Here is a 17930-nt window from a genome sequence, read left to right on the forward strand (position 1 = left end):
ATTAATCTGCACACAAACCCAAGAATTATGTACAAAACAGAAGATGAGATATCATATATTTACCAAGTTGCATTTATTTGCTGTATTTTTTAATTATAGCCTTTTGAAACAGTGCGCCCCATAATATTTACAACCCTCTTGAATGCCTTCTCAAAATCTTCATTTAATTATTCATATCAGAACAACATAATCTCATATATTCCTTAATATTCCCATGTGTCAAAATATCATGCTGCATAAAAACACATGAAATGACAGCATCTCACTATTACTGACAATATTTATATGCATGCAGGGTTATTGACAATTTCTCTGTGGAGCAAGATTACCACAATGTCTGATTATGAACAGCAACATTAAACATATTAATACCGACTGCTGATCTCTATTTACCAACCAGGATGAGACTGCCTCCGCTGTCCTCCTACTGGGAGGACCAACAGAGAGCATGTTTTATGATATCTTACACCTGTAAACAGTATGTGAAAATAATTGGCTGTATATCAGAAAATGTGTCATACTTTCTGGCACAGATTTAGATATGCAATAGTTAAGATCTACTTATTTATCAAGTCATTCAACAAACAGATGCAATATTGACAATGAGCACAAACATCAACCACACTGCTCGTACAAATATGTACGTCACAAGCTCGTTGTGTATACACATGCGCGCACACACGCACACACGCACACACAAAACTGTACATATATTCATATGGTCCTCTTCTCATACAACAACAAAATCTAATGAGACAGTGAAAACAGAAGTGACATAATCAGATAAGAAAAACACCTGAAGACATAGACATCGGGCCATACAAAATAAATATACAAATATAAATGTGAACAACATTTCGGTATGTTGTACTGTAGATTGATTTAAGAAGCTGCTGCAGGTGCAGAGTGATGAGACAAAAGCGTCTGGACAGGTCATGCTGGTTCAGTCTGTGCCGCCAGAGTCGATCCTCTCCTGCCTCCGCTTCATGATCTCTTGCAGCTCTGAGTCCCCCCTGCACTTCTGTAAAGGAAATGCAAGATTCGGCTTCATTTTCTTTATTTGTTTGACTTTTTTGTCCTTCTCTCTTTTCAAAATACTAACATTAAGAAACGTAGAATGAGTTGGAAAAGAAGACAATAAGGACCTTTCAATAACTGCAGTATAAAAACATAAAACTGCACAATCAGTTTCAACAGACTGCTTTTTATGTAAGTACAATAAACACATTTCAAGGTTCTTTGGATTGAATGATATGAATCATCAGTCAGTGGATGGAACTGCAAACTAACACAGTCTTTAATCAGCTTTATATGCACAATGGTTGGATAAGGTTAAACAGTCCTTCGGAAGAAGAGGAAACTGAGGGAGCTAAACTAAATTAAGTAAAAGTTCTCTGAAACTTGTCATCTTAAAGGTGAAAACCAGGAGGTAACAGAGCAAGTGAGGAGCATCAACTTCAAAGCAAAAATATTTTTTAAATATGGGACAGACTCTTCTCATCCGGGCCGAGACCTTTAATCATCTTTGACTGGAAGCGCCGAAGCATTTCTCTTTGTAGGACTATTTTTCACACGTCTCTCGGCCGCCTTGCCCTGACTGAGCCAGGACTCATTGCTTCCTTTCTTGTTTTCTTCTGCGAATAGTTTATTTATATAGGATGTGATTATCTCTTTTGGTTTGCTTTAGATTCTCCCCACAAAAGAGCCACACAAAGTGGTTTACACATCTGATGAACAACATCAGAGATAATCAGTTATTTTTAAAATCATTTAAAAGCCTCATACATAAGTGTGCCACAAAGCTTATCCTTGCAATAATGACAGTGTCATGAAATTCATCTACTGTACATTGTAATTATTTGTTAACATATTCTGCATAACTTATAATGATGTGGGGGGTTGTTAATTTTTTTAAAAATCCTGTCTCGGTAATTCTGATCTTAACACACCATGTACACACCCACTTTTTGACTGCACCCGTCCTCATTATGAGTGTGACACTTTTCAGTCTGACAACCATCTGACAGCTGCCCCCAGTTTTTACATGCCTGAGTGTAACTACTTGCCCTCCCACTTAAAGACTTAAAGTTGACAAGTGTACTACTCATATATCACTGTTTTGTGGCTTTCAAGCTTTTTCTTCAACTTTTGTTTATTAAAAGTGCGCAACCAGTTTGGGTGCAACCTCGCACAAGCGAGCGAGCGACTGACCTCCAGCTGTTCTTTCTGCACGGTGATCTGACTGTAGACACGAGCGCCTTCGTCTCCACACACGGCCTTCAGTTCATCTTTGTTCAGGGAAAACAGCTGGGCTCCAGTCAGGATCCCCAAACAATCAACAGTCCTGCAGACGAGACAACATATTTACTTACTATTACATATAAATTCATTGTATTTCTTAATTTCATGTCATTTCCACTAGTGAGTACACTGATGCTGTAGATCCAAGAATAAAGTCTTTGTTGTAGTTTGACATGTTAGAGCAGGAAAAGCACAGGCGTAATCAATAACATTAATAGAGACTGGATTTGTTTGGGGTGTGTCTGCCCCACCATCCTAGTATTGAGCATGTTATTAATTGCAGCTGTTCTTCCCTATGACATATAAAAAACGTGTATAACACACCAAACATCAAGGTAAGAAAAGTAACGATGGCTGAAACATCTGGACAGATTAGCTGGGACATTGCTGACAATGCACATGTTGGATGTTGTGCACAAAGTAGCAAAATATCCTTGATTATTTGAGCTAAATGCTAACATCATCGAGGGTCTAAGGATAGAAGGTGTCACACACTGTACAGACTGTAAAGCCAAAGAAGAGTAAGAGGATCATCACAGTGAGTAGGATTCATCTTTGTGGATCTACAAATCCATACCTGCCACTAAGCTAACACTGAAGAAATACAGTGCAGACAAATATCACAATACTTGCTGACATTTCAGTCAGAACTGACAGCTGTGGGGAGGCCTTTTGACTTGCTGGATTGATGAGTGTCGTGGGTAACTTACGGTTTTGAGAAACCTTTCGAGCTGAGCCATTCGGTCACCTGCTCTGATTTTGAGTCGTAGGTGAGTGGTACGTGGCTGACATTTGTTCGCTCCACACGGAACTTCCTGGGCGGTTGGTTTTTGTTAGCGGTGAGCATCATCAATAACTCAGTGTTCACCTCATCCATCACTGCAGCACAGACACAGGAGAGCAGCGGACGTCAGAACAACGTGTGAGAGTTGCTTTTATAAGAAACAAACCTGTAATTCCTAAATCTGACTTGTGTTTGTGTTCACTCACATTTGTCTTTGTGTCTCCCCTTGCTGAAGTTGTCTCCATGGCTCAAAGAACCAGGAGGTGATGTTTTGTAGCTTTGCTGCACACACACGAGACACAGAAACAAACACAGATCATGAGAAAGCAACTGCAGCCAGTATTATTCAAAAAACAGGTTTGTCTTTCATCTCACTCCGGCTGATACATTTTGCCCGGGAGCTGAAGGCACAATGTGTGTGAAAGTATTTCACTCCAGGAAGAGCAGCTGCATGCAGCACAGTAGCTGCTGCAGGGTGTTGGTGAACTTGCATGCAATGTGAATACATGCAGTGCATGTCTTTGGGAATGTAGGCCTTCAGTAAGGGTGGGACCATACTGCTGAATAATGTGTAGGGTCAGAAATGCAGACAGTTAACACACAAAGCTGTCGCAGACGGGTGTTCAGATGATACGACTGCAAACGTATCATTACATTGTAAACTGTTCATTAGCATTTATCTGTGCTGTTCAAAATGACTTTTACATACTATACATTGTTATTTCTCTCTGCTTTTTATTTGCTTGATTACTTATTTACCTCTGGATATTCTCTTGATCAAGATGCCTGCACTTTGTCACAAATGTGTTCTCTCCCGATCTCTTCATTTGTACCGAAATGAACACTTAACCAAACACTTTCAAGCTAGAAAACAAATTTATCTCAAAGCAGTAGAAAACTTGAGCTGTCTTAAGTTAATGATTGCCTACATTTCCCAAAACTCGTGTCCTAGCTTGTGCAGTTTAGATAAGGATAATGGATGTGGCAGAAGTAAATGAAAGTGATACAAACATATATTGTGCAACATAAAACAAGTTGAAAAAAGGCTATTCAAAACACAACATGTCCTGTGGCTGCATTGCATTCTGGTCTACTGAGTTTACAGTCAGACAAACTGCTTTCATGTCATCGCATTGCCCCTGGGAAAGCTAAAAATTTTTCAGCTTTCCCAGGAGCAATGCGATGACATGCCAGAAAGTTTTCAGCATTTGCAGTGTAAAGACACCAGTTTGATCATAACCACAGAACAGGTTCAGAAATGAGTTTCTAACAGCGCTGTCAGAAGTCTTACAGGTGAAAGAATGTATGATATATGCACTGCGTGTATAGTTAAGTGTGTCACCTGACTGAAGACGCCCTCTGGCTCCTCTCTCTTCACCACGTCCAGGATGTTAAATGGGACGTAGCCAGCCTGGCCGCTGCGATTCCGTAGTTTCCACCACTGTTTGTCATCCTCTATCACCTACAAGACACATTTCCCATCTCACTCCCCAGCACTGAAAACTGTAAAACTGTAAACTCAAGTCTTGTGTAACGCACACTCATGACCTGGATGCAGCTGAAATGACTTCAACGATGGCAGTGACTTGTCATTTTCACAATTTGTTCACAGTGAACACGACCACATTTAGCTTTAGCTGAGATGTTTGCAGGCTTTGCCTCATCCAGATGCTTCAATGCACATCTGAATTCTGTTCAAAAGTGTATAAATTATGTTTCGATCTTTGTGTCGGTTGTTTTTTTACCTCGAGGATTTCATCCTGCAGCACTGACAGCTCGTTGGCATTCCTTGCTACAAAGTGGTAGCGAATTTTGGCATATTTGCGAATGCTGGGCATCCCATTGTAAGACCTGTGAACATACATGGTATCCTCTCATCAGAATTTGTTTTTGTTGGTCAAAGAGACAGCAAAGTGCATGAGTGACTTCATTACTTACCCATTTGCTGAGGCTGGGGGCTGACCTCCATAAAACTGAAATAACAGATAGAGAGACTGTTACATTTTCAGGGGTATGGGCCCGTAATGGTTGGTATATTCAGAGATAGTGGCTCATAAACAAACCCCTTACATCCTCGGTGGATGGTTTTTTGTAATTGGGGCTGGAGGGAGAGGCCAGTGGCCCTGTGGGTCCCTCTGTTTCCCAGGGGGCTGTCCTGAGGAGCTCCGCCGGCGGCTCCCAGCCATTACGGAACTTTGGATAGTAAGGAGGAGCGCACTGATCCATGGGCCACTCTGCTCTGCAGGAGGAGGAGGAAGACGATCAAAAGGTGACCTTTAAGTTACACATGCAAACAGACAGAGCCAGCAGTAATAATGCACCCATGTGTCCAGTAGCTGATGATGGTCAGAGCAGCATGTGAGTGTGTGTATGTGTACAATAAAGTGCTATAGAAATATAGTTGTTTATGTACCTGGGTTTGGTCCATCCATCCCCCAGCAGCTCGTAGATGGTCATCTCTTTGGGGGTGAGGTGTCCTCGCAAGAAGTCCACAGCGTCTTTGGAAAGGTGAGGGGAGATTACTGAACGCACCAATTCAGGACTTCCACAACTCTGCAGCACCTGTGGACGCATTCAAAAGCTTACTGACGGACCGGTTTTTAACAACGTGGAGAAAAGACATTTTTCTATCTACATATTGCCTACAGATGTTTATCATTTCACATTTTTTCAATATTGGTGGAAATATGATACCTGAATTTTGTTACTGGTGCCAAAATGTTAGCTTTTCAGTATTTCAACTTAAGGAATATATAAAAACGTTTTCTAACAAAAGAATTTTTTTCATTCATGCAAATTTGATGAAAAGCCTCAATGCATCAGTGTTGATGTTGTCTAAACATGATGTTTAATGACTGTTTAAAACAGCATGTTTCCTAATTTCTTAATTTGAATCATGAAATTAAACAAGACGACAGATCTGACCATTCAGTGCCAGTTTCCATGCTCCACACACTTTTGGCCAATCCTCAAAAAATAGTCAAGCTTGACATCCAGCCAAAGTATTTTCAGAATAAATGAAAATCAACAATGTGTTTTATAGAAGGCATGAATAATAAATGAGCATTAGCAGCATCTTGGATAAAATACTAATCTCTTCTAAATTTACTAAATTGGGGATTTTTGGCAGCTTATTTACATTGTAAAACATCTGAAAACAGAATACACATGTAACTGAACTTGTACGTGCAGAGCCTGATTGTTGAGAACAGCTAATGACCGCAGCAGCCCACTTTGAATATTATTGCTCTGGCTTTATCTCGGTCCTATCAAGCAAATCTAACATGTCCAGAGGTTAGTGCACCATATAAACACAGAGCCTAATCACAGCTCTGTGATCTTCTATCCAGCAATACTGAAGGTGTGGCATGATTACTGCGGCTTGGGAAACCAACATTATGCAACTGTGGCTTGACCTGAGTCAGAGCTGAAAGCAACATCGCTCCAGTTGGGTGTGAGTTTAGCAGAGCGGCAGTGGGTGTGGTGCCATACAAGTAAAAACAAACATCTAATGGTGACAAGGCAAACGCTAAACTGTTTTCAACTGAGCAGTTAAAGTAGCTGGGTGCATTGCTGTCAGATGCGCTTGTGGGCTCAGTCAACATTGAGCGTATCCAATGACATGGAGTACAGCCATCATCCATCCATCAACCCATCTGACATCAGATTTATAGCTCTTACCAGCTCCAGTGGGCCAAAGAGGAAATGAAGCAGCTCAACTGCGCTTGGATTCTGTATGTGTTTCTTCAGTTTGGCCTGCAGGGGGCACAGCGACAGACACACGGTGAGAAGGTGATGAAGGGCAAAATGATGAATGCGATGAGTGAGGGAGGTTAGGAGCTGTGATATCTCACCAAGAGGTTGAAGGCCAGCTTCAGTTTCCGCAGGCTATCAATGAACTCTGCTTCAGTGGGGGGCTTGGCTCGCAGGGTCAGCATGCCCTCTGTAAACAACCAGAGCAGCAATGACCACACACAGACTCCAGAGTTACCATTCCAGTTACCAGACAGCACACAGGTTTCACTCTATGGCCACGGTTCTTACCCAAATGTTGTTTTTCATCTCCACTAAAGCTTACAACTCACATCTCCAGTGAAAATGAAGGTTTGCATTGCAATAAAGGATCATTAATAAACAGATTTACAGATGAAACGTTCACCTTGGCCAAAGAGTACAAGAAAAATGTGCTACATTAGGGTTTCTCAACTCTAAATTCTCACAACCCCAGAAATCAGAGTTCACATATGGGGTGAGTTTGAGAATGATATTCCATCAAATTGAATTTTTGGAGGTTTGGAAGTTCCAAATCACAATGGGTGTGGTATATCAGACCTCCTCCATTCTTAAATCAGAAAATATATTTCAAAAACATTGCAATACATCAATCCTCTGACCAAAGTTGAGAAACTGATTCTCCACAGAGAGAATTCCTCACCTTCAGCACATCTGTCTCTGCAGTCATGGACAACACACATTTGTGCTACTTTTACTTTGTTATTACCAATTGAAGTGTGGGAAACAACACTTAATGCATGTGTGTTTGTCCCTGACACAGTCAGTCACATGTCACATGTGCAGTGTGAGTCGCTGCACAGGGAATGAGGTGTGTTAAAATTAAAAACACAGCATCTCACCACTGCCAGCGTTTGGTGGTACAACATTACTCAACAACATGTTGCAGTAATATCATTACTTTGCACAGTTAGGATTAGAAGAAGAAAATAATATTATACCTCCAGTCCATTAATAAGATGACAGATTTTTAAATATCAAAATAGTTTTAACTCATCTAATCTGCATTTCACGCCAGCCTCCATGCACAAATACACTGATTTTTGGCCTCAAACACGTCAATAATACTGTACTTCAGACTGTGTGGGTGTAACATGACAGAAATACACCAGATCAGCCCTCATGGGAGGTGAATAAGTAATAATATTACATAGAAAGACAAATTGAGTAATGAGTTCTGTGCTAGTTAACACAACCCCAAACTGGCCTCTACTACCACATGCATCACTGGAGGAGAGTCCCGGGCCACAGGACACAAAAAGACACAAACATGGCAATGTGAGCAATATGACCATATTGTCACTGCATTCGTTCCACCACATCAGAAGAAAGGGAGACAGACCTGCTGGTCCTTTCTTCTTATTCTTCTTACTCTTGTTGCGATGGCTGAGCTGAGAAAAGGCCTCTGCTGCCTTTTGCAGCTGCGACACAAAGATCTCTATGTCATCCAGGCAGCAGTTGAGGATTTGCTGAGGGAGACAAATCCTGAGGTTTAGCACGAAGCATATGGCATTATGAGACAGTGAAAGGAGCTGTGCAGTGTAATGACAGGTGCCACTGCGGGTAACAAACGCTCACCACATCCTTCTCAATGCGGTGGGCCAGCTTTTCATGTGACTCTGCCTCACTTTGTGCAGAGACTCGTCTCTCTACATCAAAATACAAAAACACATGATGTGAATGCAGCTACTGTCAGAATCTAGTTTTGAATAAATGGTGCTAAAAAGTGAATTCTTTTGCCAGTGTATCCTCACCTAGTGTGTTCGGGGGTGCCACTCGTCCCTTTGCAGCAGACGAGGAGGCTTGAGGGCCCGGAGGGGGGAGGATTGTTTCTCTGTGACGCTTCATTTTCTCCTGGTTCACCCTGGAAGAAGAGGAGGCATCCAAACCTTCAGCACCCTAACTTCAAGTTAGCTAACAAGCAATTACATGTCAGTGTCATGTCCCTCAGTCTGTACTGCAATAACATCTGTGTGTGTGTGTGTGTGTGTGTGTGTCTGTGTGTCTGTGTGTGTGCGTCTGCTGCTGCACTGCTCTCACTTCAGAGTCTGAAGCCTCATTTTCTTCCCATGTTTGTTGTCTCCAATGGCACTGTCTATATCTGCATGAACCATCTCAGCCTGAAGAAAGAGAAAAGAGACACACGGAGTCAAACCCAACACATTTATACAGTTTTACAGTTGACACCACAGTCATATTTAGGGAAAAACGTTTCTGTCTCCACCTTTCATTCCCTTAGATCCTACTGCAATATTGCCATGTAAAACTGAATGCTGAAACTCTGCAGTTTATCTCCTGATGGATTGGACATATTCTAGGGTCTGTTTGAACAGGAATGCTATTGGCATATTGCAAGTCTACAACCAACTGGAGTTCATTAATTCAGGAACAATCTGACCTGAGTTCTGTTGGTCCTACAGACATTAGACATCAACAGTGGGAACTTTATAAAACTACAAACTGGCCTTGTGTTGACAATTTTATGTTGTTTTAGGACGTAGTTTGTCCATTTGTTTGTTTATATTAACTTGGGATGCTTGCTTTACAAAAGTGTGAAATAAATGCAATTGTGAACACTGTTATATACATATTTACATTTATCTTTAAGATTTTGACCCCTTGCATTCATATTCTAAAGCTTGTAATATTTCGATCCTTCAACCGTCATCCATGCCAAATTATTGCGACCATCAGGTTCTTGTAAACTTTCTTTGAGCTTACTGGTGGTGATTCTGAACTGTAAAGAGATACTGATTTACAGTATTTTATAGTCTTATAGATCTTCCCCAAAAAAAGTAAAAGGGTACACACAAGCACAAAGACACCAACAGCAGTGAAATCACACGTCGCAGTTTGGATTTATGACCGACACGACACACAAAGCCAACCAATCATGCACAGACAATAAAAGACAAAAGACTAAGCCGAGACTGTCACATTAACTTTGAGACTCACCTCCACCTCGTCACAGTGGAAGAAGTGGATGTCGGGTTTGTGCTGGTCCTTGTCTTGACACACCAGCAGCAGCACGGAGGGGTACCGCGTCTGATTCAGGACCGCCTGACACAGGTGGATGGTGGAGAGAGGGAAGTTCTCCAGCTCCTCCTGCAGGAACACAACAGGCGAACGGTTAGAGAGAGCAGCAAGACACTATCTGAGTCAGCCAAGTCCTCAGTAAGATACTACAAATAGTCTCCTAAAAGATGGGTCTGGGGAAGAAAGTACGGTTAAAGGATTTTGGGAAATATGAAAGTTAGATTAGAAGATCAATACCACTCTCATATCTAACTGGTTAGCTTAGCTTAGCACAAAGACGGTTAGCAGGCAAACAGTTACCCTGGCTCTGTCTAACAGTAATAAGCATCTTTAAAACTCACTAATTAATCAATTACATCTTATTTGTTTAATCTGTTCAAAAGATGAATTGTAAAGAGTGACTTCCGGTGAGGGGCTGCACGGTGGCGCAGCAGGTAGTGCGCGTGCCTCACACCCCGAAAGGGATACGCGGTATAGAAAATGGATGGATGGATGGATGGATGGATGGATGGATGGATGGATGGATGGATGGATGGATGGATGGATGGATGGATGGATGGACTTCTGGTGACTCGTAAATTGACTTAAAAGCGCATACTCGTCTCAAATGAGCATTATTTGATGATGTGCATGCAGATGTGGAGCCGTACCTGTGTGTCACAGTCCAGCAGCCTGACCGCCTTGTCAGAGACCTGCAGGAGCATCTCTTGGGTCCAGATTTTGTCTTTTGAGTCCAGAATAACCAGTTTCTTGATGGCATCGTCCACTGTGGCAATGGACTCTGTCTTGTCCATAACGAATGTGGAGAGATGCTGAGGAGAGGAAAGTGGGATGGTAAATGAAGGGTTTTTAAGGGGACAATGCAAAAAAAAATGTCTGCATGGAAGGTAGGATTGAGGGTATACTGTGAAAGGATGACGGCCGTACAGTAATTTGAAATGTATATTGTTTCGAGTTATCTGGCTGTATTTGTTTTTGGGAAACAAACACACTTTTTTGCAGAGAATTAGAGAGAAACATTCTTTCAATATGAAACTGGACCCAGCAGTTGATTAGCTTAGCTTAGCTAAGCTTAGCAAAAAAGACAGGAAACTTGGGGAAACACCTAGCCTGGTTCTGTCCAATACTGATATAAAATCCACTTACCATGAAGTCTAAAGCTCACCAATTAGTCACAATTTTGCAAATGTTTCGCATTAGAACGACTTACAGGATCTCTTTTTTCCCTCCACATTGGTGAGGTGCTGGTAGGCAGATTTTGTCACTTTTAGCCAAGCTATTTCCCCTGTTTAGGGTCTGTATGCTAAGCTAAGCTAACTGGCTACCAGCTCCAGCTTCATACTGAACATACAGAGATGACACTGATATCAATCTTCTCATCTAACCCTCAGCAAGAAAGCTAAAAGGTATATTTCCCAAAATGTTGAACAATCCCTTTAACTGAACATTTGGGCCTCAATGCTTTCAGCTAAAAGCGTTATTTAGCCGTGTGAGCTACTGTTCATTTTATCTCATATCAAGACTGTAATATTGCTACTTGCACAGCTCCGCATGCAGCTGGTGCCAGCGTGGCAGTTATCTGTGATTACTTGCCCATGTGTGATACTGAGGGGGCGGTTTGAGAAATCCTATCTGCACGGACACAGGTTATGGTTCAATGCCCTCTGTGACCTGACGCATGTCTCTCACTCCCAACATCAGCTCCCCAGTGCTTGTAATCAGAGACCTGATTACGATTATGACAGCGTTCCCGTAGATGATAAGCAAGAGAAGAATAAATATGTCAGATTTTATCTCTGGGCTAAAGGACAATGCACCATTACCTTTATAGTCGGCAAAAGGACTTAGTTTTATCTTGTTTTTCACATGAGGTTCTGTGACCTCTTTAAAATTGTAAATCCGTAGATAAGAGTTACTTTCCTTTTAAAGACTCTTGTTATTGTGGGATAGTTGAAAAAGTTGAAGATAGTAGAAAGAAACACTCACCTGGATTCAAACTAGAGAATGCCCCAATTATTAGTTTAACACATTTGAATTCCTTGTTTTTATACAGATTTTAAGATTTGCTATCTATTCTCTTTTTAATGAGTTCCTTATCTCTGGTGCATTTATTTACCTCCACGGTGACAAGGCAGATGAACAGGTACGGCATGAATTAAAAACATAATAATAATACATTTAATTATGCGGAAAAGTAAATAAAACGTTTAAATAATACAGAATGATGACACACAGTGCAATGGATGGGAACTTCTGGGATCATTTGTACTGAGCTTTTCTGTAAAAGGAAACTATTAAACATTAACTCTTATTTCACTTTAGTGGGTACTAAAATGATATTTATCGTAATGACTGGGTTTCAAGTCCTTTGACAAGCTTTCTACATATTCGTTCAAAAACTTTTTAAAATACACAAAATTACAGTACACAAGTTTAATTTTGCGTAGAAACAGAGCAGATCTTACCTCAACATGGTACTGTGACGTCTCATGCATGATAAAATTGGAGTTTGAGTATTTTTTCCTCTGTTCTGTTGACAAGAAAACAGCGGTATTAAAAGTGACAAAATAAGAAACAAACTAAGTCTTGCCTGTGATTTCACTGTGTATCCTGCTATATAAACAGCGACGGTGACACAGACCTGAAGACCACATGTTTCAGCAGAGTGAACAGATAAACTGAAGCACTAATGTGCGAGCAGAAAAGACCAACAGGGCAATAAGGAAGTGAAAAGGACACGTATGTTTGCTTCATGGGGTCTATGGCAGTGTACTTCACTACAGTGCAGTGAAAACTACAGGGGCTTTTCTCTGAAAGAAACACAGTCGTGGTCAAACTACACTTACACTAATATTACATATTTCAATACCATTTTGTGTCTAAAAGTGTCCTTCCAGAGGAATAATATACTGGAAACAGACCAGTTTGCGAAGTTAATTATTAAATCTCATATGAGAGAGTTTATGTGGCCAGACTTGCCCTCTCTCCCATCATAATAACTTGGCCAGGCTGCCATTAAAACTTGCTCCATCTGGATCAACAATTGAAGTCATTCATTGCGAATCAAAAATCAGTGATATAACTTCTCGAAAGCAGCATGCGGACTTCCTCATCTGAGGCACTTCAAAGTCGTTGTGATGTTAAAACATCATGATTGCCTGTTCACAACCTCTCAAATTTAAGGTGAGCATGGAGAAACTTTCCCTTCAGCAGATGACTGGCTGGGGACTTTAACCTACAGCTATGATTTATTTGACCACCATTAACATATCATGGACACTGAGGTTGATTTGGTGAATTGGTAGCAAAGAGTTGCTCATTGGCACATCCTGCAGTTACTGAGCAACATTATCATTCATTTGGAGTCATGTATTAAGCAACCTGGTTAATATACAAGTTCAATATTCTCTCTCTTTTAGCTCTGTTTTTGGTCTCTACCAACTGCTCACCAGCTAGCCTCTGTGTCTGTCTGCTGTTTGGTGCTGCAGTCCAGACAGCTGAATAATGATTTGAAACTCACTGTAAAGTATAATATAAATGCATATGGCATGCTGCTGCTGATATTCTTACATTTATATGCTCTATTACTGACAGCAACTGAACTCAGAGAACAGTTCGGTAAGTTGATCACTATGTGGAGACAAAGTTAACATTGAAAGGAGGTGACAGGTGCACAGTTAATAGAGCGCATACACTGCATGTCAGACAACAATGTGGAGGTAGGATTTAAGGTGAGACAATAATCACAGCAGCTGGTGGCGCAATGAACAGAACTGCTACAATAAACAAAATTAAGCATGTAAGAATCTAACTGGAGATTAACTAACTGTTCACACTATCAATTCACCCATTGATATCATAAAAATATTGCTTCTAGCTACTTTAAAGCTTGAGAGAGACTAAAGCATTAAAATTACTGGCAATTTCAAAGCCACTTCAAGATATCAAAAACTGGTTTAGACCAATAAAGCATGACATTCATAAATGCCAGAACTCACTTAATGAAATTCCACTGTCAAGACGGCACTACCACAGGCTTGCGTGTGCTGTTGGCTGGGCTCATTGTCGTTGAACTGGCTGATGTTAAATGAGTGTGCTAGTGTGCTCATTGACCTATTTACCAGGTGAATAGTCTGCAGGTAACAATTACGGTTAAATGAGAGCATGTTGCTATCACTGCCAGACCTCATATCAGATCTCTTTCTGTTCCCCACCCAATAGAGTCAACATGTTGATGCCACACTGGTTTTCTCTTCATACACACATTCAGTCACAATTTGCTTTATGGTGAATGTGACACAAAAACCGTGCTGTTTGTTTAACACTTAACAAAATGCTAAAGTACATTCTCATATTTGATATCCTTCTTTTGATGGCACATTGTGATGTAATAATGATTGATAGAGATTTCACTCTATTCTTATATCTATACAACCGCCGTCACTGTCCAAATGACGCAAGCAAGCATCTTTCCTGTTACTGCCGTTTCCTCTCTGCTGATTCCTTCCTGCTCAGCTCCACACAGGTGAAACACAAGCGTCAGGTGTCGTTCTGAAAGTGGAGCTCGCCCCATGTCTTATTAATGGCTGACATTTATGCCAATCAATTCACAACGCTGGGACAGCTTGCAATAAGAGCCACTTAGCGGGCAGATGGGCAGGTCCTCAGGGCTCTACAGAGTCAATGACCAGTGATAAACATGGCTGCTTGGCAGATCATCAAACCAATACATGACCCAGATCAATCAGACAATCTGACCTCCCTAATAGCTGCCCAGTGAATTCTGATATTTAACCTGACTCAACCCGAATCCAAGATAGTCACATTTCCTCATACAGTGTCATGAAACTGTTTGAATTTGAACCAGTTCTTGCACATTTAGACTGATCAGTAAAAGAATAAAATGCTGTATTGCACCATCAAAAGGCTGAATGAGTCCAACCACTCACGTAACTCAATGAGCGATTGTGTTGGCACAAGCTCATGACCTGATTTTTTTCTCTCTTTAACTGCAGGCCACTCATTGGACACTGTGTTGCTGTGTCCACAAAGATTTGGCCATATGTCATCAGAAATTATCACATGACCGCAGCTGACGGCCTGATTCACGACAAGTCAATAATGTACAACAAATTAAGAGGTTTACACTGAGCATTTCTGTATCAAGAACAATAAGAGACCAAACATGTGCCATTGTTTTGTTATGTTCAGCCACTGATAACATTGCTTTACGACAAATAGACATAAGTGGAACAGCATAAACAAGGCAGACTGACAGAAACTAAGCAGTGGATCTATCACAGACATTCAACTGAGTAACACACATACGCAGACATTCAAGAGAAACAATGGAGCAGGACGAGATCAAAGTCTTTCATTTACAATTTCCACCTGTTGATTTGCTCTCAGCCCAAACACATTTTACCTGACACGGACATGTTCCTCAACCACAACCCGAGAAACTCAAGCAAGCTGCTGGATGGTGTGAAGTCCAGGGAAGATGAGTCTGGTGTGGCATCTGTCTGCTCAACCTAAAAACTACTGATAACAGATCAGGTAGGTGGACCTGTGCATCATTTGCATCACTTGTGGGCTGCCCTGCATTGTGTGACAGAGGGGGTTCTGCATACGAGAGGCTGAGCTTGGACTATTGCTGCTGTTCCTCTACATGTTTATTCAGCAAGTAGTGAGCTACAGTCCTTAACGTATCTATCCAAATATCTCTCACTGTTATGGATGGTGCACAGTGCTGTGAGGAGGACAGGCATGCTGCTGCCATCCTGCAGTGAGAAGGTAGTGGTGACCATCTGTCACACAAGATGAGACAAGTCAACGAAAAACAGCACAGTCTGGTCACGCATACAGTGGGATATTTCACAGAGATCACAGGAGCGGGTGCATCCTGTGGATATTTGGATGACTTGAGGCACAAAAATATTTCACAGACAACAAGGTGCAGAGTCAGATGGTTTGAGGACATCTTGCATCCCTACAATACCATCATCTGTCATTTGAAGCCATTCTAAATTGGGAACAGTGCAGCGAAGCATGAGGGCAGGTTGTGCTGTCATACCTGGGTGTAGGTTTCTATTTGGGCCTATGACATGCTGTACAATGTTCCTCTATGTTGGCAGTGTGGAAGGAGGCACCAACAGGGACCAGTGAGTTAATGTCTGAGGCAGCTCGGGGAGGACCCGAGGTGAATGAGAGTCCGCCTCTTCCTTTCCACTTTTCAATGTGCCTTTTATTCACCTGCAAGACATGGTCATCCCCACCCTGTTCCAACCACACATTAAAAACAGGCACACCCTGCACTCCCTGCTAATATAACACAGCATATTTCAGTCACAGACACACACCCCAGCACAACTATGCTGCAACTAAAATGTCATGTCATAACTGTATTACTGAGGATCACCTCAGTGATCCAGCCCGGCAACATGAACATATCGTTCAGATGAAAGATTGTGAAAAAGGCTAAAAGTCACACAACACACAAAACATGACCACAGAATGCAGGCAAACAACAAAAAGCCTGATGTGTCCAACAACAAATCCCAGCATGCCGTGTAGGCTCAGCACAGAGCTGGAAACTCATGTTCCCGTCAGGAGCCCAGCCTCCCTCCCATGTCCCTCAGTGTCTGACAGAGGCGTCAGCAGCCTAAGCACGATGGGGCCCCTCAGCAGGACCTTGGCCCCCTCCTATCACTGTGTGTGTGCTCTGGGGCAAGGACTGTGATAGATCAGAGAGGCTGTGCAGCAACATGCAACAGAGTGAGAGCGCTGGATTTCCTGACATTTGCATAGCAAATTGAATATTGTGTGATATGAGTCAATTACGAGCAGAACCACACACCTCGACATCTTAGATTTAGAAAGATATCAAAGGATAAAGCTGGCATTGTATACTGTATTCCATTTGCTCATGATGAAGGGACTATTTTCAGCTGCGCATTAGTACACATTTGGTGCACTAAAGAGTATTTACTGCAGCAGGACGCTGTATGTGGGACTGTCTCAAAATAAACTACAGTGCCCTTGTTCATCATAATGAAGTGACATTTCACACAGTGCAGCAGTGCGGTTCATCTATGTGTTTTTAGCAGTTTATGGACCTCAACAATGGATGTCAACAATCAGGCTTTGGCTACACAGGTAATATTTATGAACAGAATAAACTAAGTGTTGATTTTGTTTTTAGACAACAGGGCAAGAACACATAATAATAATGAGTAATGAATAACAGTGAACCTGCTCTCATGGAACTCTTCCTTGACAAGTAAGTCAAGTAAATTCCTAAATTACTAGCTGGAAGCTGTGAACAGTCTGCAGCGGCTCATGCCAAGGAAACAAGGGCAGGTGTAATTATATGTGAAGGACATGTAAAATCTTGAACCAAGCAAACAATAAATTACTCCTTCTATTCAATCACTTACCATAGAGGGCCTTGGCGCTGATCTTGCTGTCCGATTTCCCACTATCTGCCACTCCACTGCAATGACAAGAAGAAGAGATGGGGTTACGCTGCATGCTCTTCATCTTCTCCCCTGCACCTCTGGACATCAGCGTCACAAACCCTCTGAAACTCCCACACTGTCACTTCTCATGAACACAAGCCCACAAACTAGGAGTGATATACGGAGAGCAGACTGGAAAGCACTGGATGAGATTAGTCTGAGATTCTGAGCATATGGACCAGCCAGGGAGAGAGAGGGAGAGTGGAAAAGGCAGGGTGGGGGGAGTGAGGGGTTGTGGGACATGGAGGGAGGCTGGAGCCAGGAACCCAGGCAAAGCAAACAATTCTCAACAGAGCCGCTCTGTGCCCGAGGTCCCTGACCCACACCACCTTCTGCATACTGGGTTAGTGATTCTTTGGTGCCTGTGTGATAGTAACTCAGCATCACGTGATAGGCTAACACACAGGAAGGTAAATGTGCGAGGGGAAAGCAGGAATGTATGTGCCACTCACTTGGCTTGGCTTGGAGGTTCCATGACACTCATGATTTCCGGCATCAAC

The 17930-nt window shown here is 41.9% G+C and overlaps 1 protein-coding gene across 5 annotated transcripts; it reads right to left on the minus strand.

The window, feature by feature from the left end:
* Positions 1–57: 57 nt before the first annotated feature.
* On the minus strand, positions 58–17930 carry eps8l2 (EPS8 signaling adaptor L2). 5 transcript variants are annotated; one of them, XM_070973157.1, is made up of 20 exons: positions 17883–17930; positions 17350–17405; positions 12379–12443; positions 10564–10725; positions 9833–9982; positions 8918–8997; positions 8632–8741; positions 8456–8526; positions 8220–8346; positions 6940–7028; positions 6767–6841; positions 5499–5647; positions 5156–5324; positions 5024–5058; positions 4831–4936; positions 4428–4547; positions 3292–3367; positions 3012–3180; positions 2212–2344; positions 58–1021 (listed from the first exon to the last, which is right to left on the minus strand). In XM_070973157.1, the coding sequence occupies exons 1-20, from the start codon at positions 17924–17926 to the stop codon at positions 944–946; spliced, it is 2064 nt and encodes a 687-aa protein (XP_070829258.1). In that variant the 5' UTR covers positions 17927–17930; the 3' UTR covers positions 58–943. The 5 variants fall into 5 exon arrangements, with proteins under 5 accessions (XP_070829258.1, XP_070829259.1, XP_070829257.1 ...); XM_070973158.1 differs by lacking the exon at positions 17883–17930 and having other exon boundaries at positions 8250–8346; positions 17350–17776; XM_070973156.1 differs by lacking the exon at positions 17883–17930 and having other exon boundaries at positions 17350–17771.

The sequence above is a fragment of the Chaetodon trifascialis genome, chromosome 10 (genome assembly GCF_039877785.1).
Source record: "Chaetodon trifascialis isolate fChaTrf1 chromosome 10, fChaTrf1.hap1, whole genome shotgun sequence".
NCBI classification, from domain to species: domain Eukaryota; kingdom Metazoa; phylum Chordata; class Actinopteri; order Chaetodontiformes; family Chaetodontidae; genus Chaetodon; species Chaetodon trifascialis.

What these genes read in the sequence shown, in the direction of transcription:
- eps8l2 (XM_070973156.1), bottom strand. Translation starts at nt 17,476, where the DNA reads ATGTCCAGAGGTGCAGGGGAGAAGATGAAGAGCATGCAGCGTAACCCC. An exon ending in TGCTGGACTGTGACACACAG is followed by an intron (nt 9,983 to 10,563) that starts GTACGGCTCCAC and finishes GTGTTCCTGCAG; the next exon opens with GAGGAGCTGGAGAACTTCCC. An exon ending in TCTTTGGCCCACTGGAGCTG is followed by an intron (nt 5,648 to 6,766) that starts GTAAGAGCTATA and finishes ATGCGTCCACAG; the next exon opens with GTGCTGCAGAGTTGTGGAAG.